The sequence below is a fragment of the Trypanosoma rangeli genome (genome assembly GCF_003719475.1).
Source record: "Trypanosoma rangeli strain AM80 chromosome Unknown Tra_15.4_contig_00041, whole genome shotgun sequence".
Classification (NCBI taxonomy): Eukaryota; Euglenozoa; class Kinetoplastea; order Trypanosomatida; family Trypanosomatidae; genus Trypanosoma; species Trypanosoma rangeli.
Genome location: NW_021705786.1, coordinates 46,277 through 49,586, shown reverse-complemented (window position 1 = coordinate 49,586; position 3,310 = coordinate 46,277). Strand labels below are relative to the sequence as shown.

General features: G+C 54.7%; 4 protein-coding genes across 4 annotated transcripts in view, besides 2 other annotated features; all 4 read left to right on the top strand.

Moving 5' to 3' along the window:
- Positions 1–27, top strand: part of TraAM80_01925 (YbaK/aminoacyl-tRNA synthetase-associated domain-containing protein) — a gene marked incomplete at both ends in the record, with an annotated part of 459 nt that extends 432 nt beyond the window's left edge. Inside the window, one exon of the mRNA XM_029378949.1 lies at positions 1–27. This exon is cut by the window's left edge and continues 432 nt beyond it. Coding sequence (XP_029241178.1) covers positions 1–27 — 27 coding nt within the window.
- Positions 28–59: 32 nt separating this feature from the next.
- On the top strand, positions 60–821 carry TraAM80_01924 (YbaK/aminoacyl-tRNA synthetase-associated domain-containing protein; the record flags this gene model as incomplete). Its single annotated transcript, XM_029378948.1, has 1 exon — positions 60–821. One exon carries the CDS (start codon positions 60–62, stop codon positions 819–821), a length of 762 nt encoding a protein of 253 aa, XP_029241177.1.
- Positions 822–958: 137 nt separating this feature from the next.
- Positions 959–1,020: a microsatellite.
- A 487-nt stretch (positions 1,021–1,507) lies between these two features.
- On the top strand, positions 1,508–1,882 carry TraAM80_01923 (uncharacterized protein; the record flags this gene model as incomplete). Its single annotated transcript, XM_029378947.1, has 1 exon — positions 1,508–1,882. The coding sequence occupies one exon, from the start codon at positions 1,508–1,510 to the stop codon at positions 1,880–1,882; it is 375 nt and encodes a 124-aa protein (XP_029241176.1).
- Positions 1,883–2,092: 210 nt separating this feature from the next.
- On the top strand, positions 2,093–3,088 carry TraAM80_01922 (uncharacterized protein; the record flags this gene model as incomplete). Its single annotated transcript, XM_029378946.1, has 1 exon — positions 2,093–3,088. One exon carries the CDS (start codon positions 2,093–2,095, stop codon positions 3,086–3,088), a length of 996 nt encoding a protein of 331 aa, XP_029241175.1.
- Positions 3,089–3,231: 143 nt separating this feature from the next.
- Positions 3,232–3,300: a microsatellite.
- Positions 3,301–3,310: the final 10 nt, after the last annotated feature.

Genomic DNA, 3,310 nt, shown 5'->3' with positions numbered 1-3,310 from the left:
GTCTCTTTTCCCCCCTGTCGCCGGTAGGAAGATAAGGGCAGGACGAGTGAGAAAGGGAAATGCCAAAGGGCCACGAAGCCCGCCTGGCGGCTGTGGCTGCACGCTTTCAGGAAATTGAGCGGGACATTGCGAGACTGCGCCTCATGTCGCGTGGCGCGCCGGAAGCGGTGCCTGCGGGGGCGCTGGCCCAGTGTCGTGATACTTCGGGCCTGCTGGAATTGCAGCCGTGCGCGCGGGACACGGCGGAGGTGGCGGCGCTGCGGCGGTGGTGTTTGGCACATGGACTTCACAGCGCCCGCTTCCGGTGGGTGCCGGCGGATTATTACCAACAGCCGCTGCAGTGGCGACGTGATGTTTTGGCGGCCCCCTCTATTTACCACCTGTGCAAGTCTATCGTGCTGGAGAACACGCACTGCCCCCACACAGACTGTGGCCACCGCGAGAACTCTCGCTACTACATCGCTGTCTTTCCGTATACGGAGAGCTTTGACGAGCGCCTCATCATGCGTTTCGTGATGGCCATGAACAAGGGCATGGGAAAGAAGAAGTTTAACTTTCGCCTTGCAGAGCCTGCGAAGGCTCTGCAGCTGACGGGCTTCGGGTTTGGTGCGGTGGCCCCAGTTGGCACCACCGAAGCGGTTCCTGTTATTATCAGCGACCGCATTGTGGAGCTTTCCCCGCCCGTGTTTTGGATGGGCGGGGGCCACGTGGACTGCAAGATGTGTGTGGATGTGGCGGAATTCCTTCGGGTTGTCAATCCTTTCGTTGGCGCCTTCACAACTCCGCTATCTGTTGAGGAGTTGGAGCGATTGGTTGAGTAAAATTAAAGGAAAAACGGGTGTGTCGCCCTCTCCCTTTTTCTTCCCCATGCGCACACGCACACAAGTCTTTTTTGTTTTTGGTTTGCCCTTCTTTTTGATCCCTCCGTGTGTATTTAACAATTTCGAAGGGACATAAATCTCTCTCTCTCTCTATCTATCTACTATCTCTCTCTCTGTGTGTGTGTGTGTGTCTGTGCGTTGGCGAATGAAAGAGAAATTTACATACGCACACACCCCCACCCACCAACAACACCCACAGAGAGTCTTGAAGGGAGGGAGGCGGGTGTGCGTATGTGCGGGGTAGCGTCGGAATGATACTGTCATACCGCCAACTGTTTTGCCCTGTTCTGCTTGGCATTAGCAGTAGCCGCGGTGTGACCCTGTCAGGGTTTTACCAGGAGGTGCGGCCGCCATTGCGCACGGAGGTGGGCTGTACCCTGTCCCACCAACGTGCGCCCCAATCGGCACTGCTGCATGACGAGAGTTGGAACATGCCATGACAGGCGTATATCAACGCTGTGTGGCAACGAAGCCGGGTCGTATCTATAACTCTTCATGCTTCTGCTGCTGCTACATCCATGGTGCGCCGGTAGCCAGATGTGTTACCGCTGGTTGGCACGCTTGCATTGCCGGTGCCGATTTGTGTCCCAACAACCGGCGCACAAGGGGCGAAGGCGGTGACGATGATGATGGAGTTTTTTTTTCGCGTAGACGCCTTTATCCCCGTCTATGTGCAGATGTATCATGTGCTGCGTCGCCTGCTGGAACCGAGTAACCCGTGCGGGGCGATGGCCGTGGGGGTTGTGTTGCCAACCCATCACACGGGATACTTCATTGATGCAGTGCGGCGCATGCGTAGGGGTGCGTCGCGGTTGCCGCATTCTGCGGGGCCTGGTGGTGGCGAAAGTGTACCGCCTGTTCTGGTGTACAGCCCCAGTCCCCATGACCAACCTGTCTCTTGGTTGCTGTTGCCGTGCTTAATAGAGAAGGGAAAACTACAACACGACAACGCAATAGGCAAAAACAAGAACGAAAACAAAACTAAAAACACAAAAGCATAAAAACAAACAAGGTGAGGTGGAAGCTTGAGCGAGTGAAGGAGAGGGAAGAAAAGCGCCAGACAATAAGCTAACAGAGGGGCGGGAGCAAAGGGGACGCAGTGCGGAGCTGATAGCAGAGGTTGGCGACGGCGTCGCAGGCATATCATCACCTACAAGCAATATATTTTGAACGTACGCCCATAAGCAACCACAAAGGCGAAGTCACACGCAATGGGATCGCCAAAAGCAAATACACTTTCCACCATTGAGAAAAAGTACCCTGCTTACGCCACCGCAATACGCGTCGCTTATGGCGTGGTAATGAAGGGGTTAAATGCACTTGACTACGCCTACCCCATCGGAGAGCACATCTACGAGAAGGTCGTGGAGGCCTCCTCACCGTTGCGGGAGCATGGCTTGCAGTACCTTTGGCCGCTGCTTATTGGGTTCTGTGTCTGCTTCTTTGGTGGGTGCTACACTCTGCTAATCACTTCGGTGGAGGTAGTGTACCTCACCACATGGGATACCGTGAGGAGGAACCTGAGCACACTCTACGCAAATTACTGTGCGGCACGAGAGGCTAGCTTGAAGGACGACCTTTTGGATGAAGATCAAAATGGCGTTCCCGACGTGCAAGAAATTTCCCGCAATGAACTCTTCTCGCGCAAGCTCGGTGTGTTTCTTCGCTCCGTGGATCCCGTTGGTTTGAAGGAGGCCTTTCACGGTTTGATCTTCGCAGTTCTTGCAGTTCTTGCGGCTCTGAAGAGCAGATTCGCCAACGCGCTGGTGTTCGCCTGCGGCCTTGCCAACGCCATGGGATCCCACTTCCCATTAAAAGACTTTATTGAAGATTTCCTCCCGCCTGAGCAAAAAAAATTGGCTGATGCCATCACGTTTTGCACCCTGAACTTCATCGGCGTGACAATCGCTACGGTGTTGCAGCGGCACGTCATGGCCTTGCATTGCGCTTTGCGTGGTGCCACAATGCTCGTTGGGAACGCCATTGCCTTTGGAAAGGAAGCGGGGCTCGTAGAGGAGGGCGTGGCCATCAGCAGCCAGCGCAGCTCGGCCCTCGTCGGTGCGCTGGCGTGTATGGGGTTTCTCTGGCAGGCGTCGAACGGCTTTTCGGCGCCGTTTCCGTTTAACATCTTGCTTTTTCCACTTTCCCTGGCCGAGTGGCTGCTCGGGGCCATCTTCACCGCCACTTTGGTATCCGGCGTAGTGTGAGGTGGCGGCGGCACCCAACGATGCAGCAAAAAAATAGTGGGGCAAGGGCCGAGAAGCCGCCCCGCGCAAAGCAAGCCCACCCACCCTCAAAATAAAAAAAGAGAAAAAAAGAAAGGGCAGAAAACGGCGAGGGAGGCGGGAGTAAAAAAAAAAAAAAAAGTATATAAAGAAAAAGGGCAATAGGAGGGTAAGAAAGGAAAAAAAAAAAAAAATAGACAACGG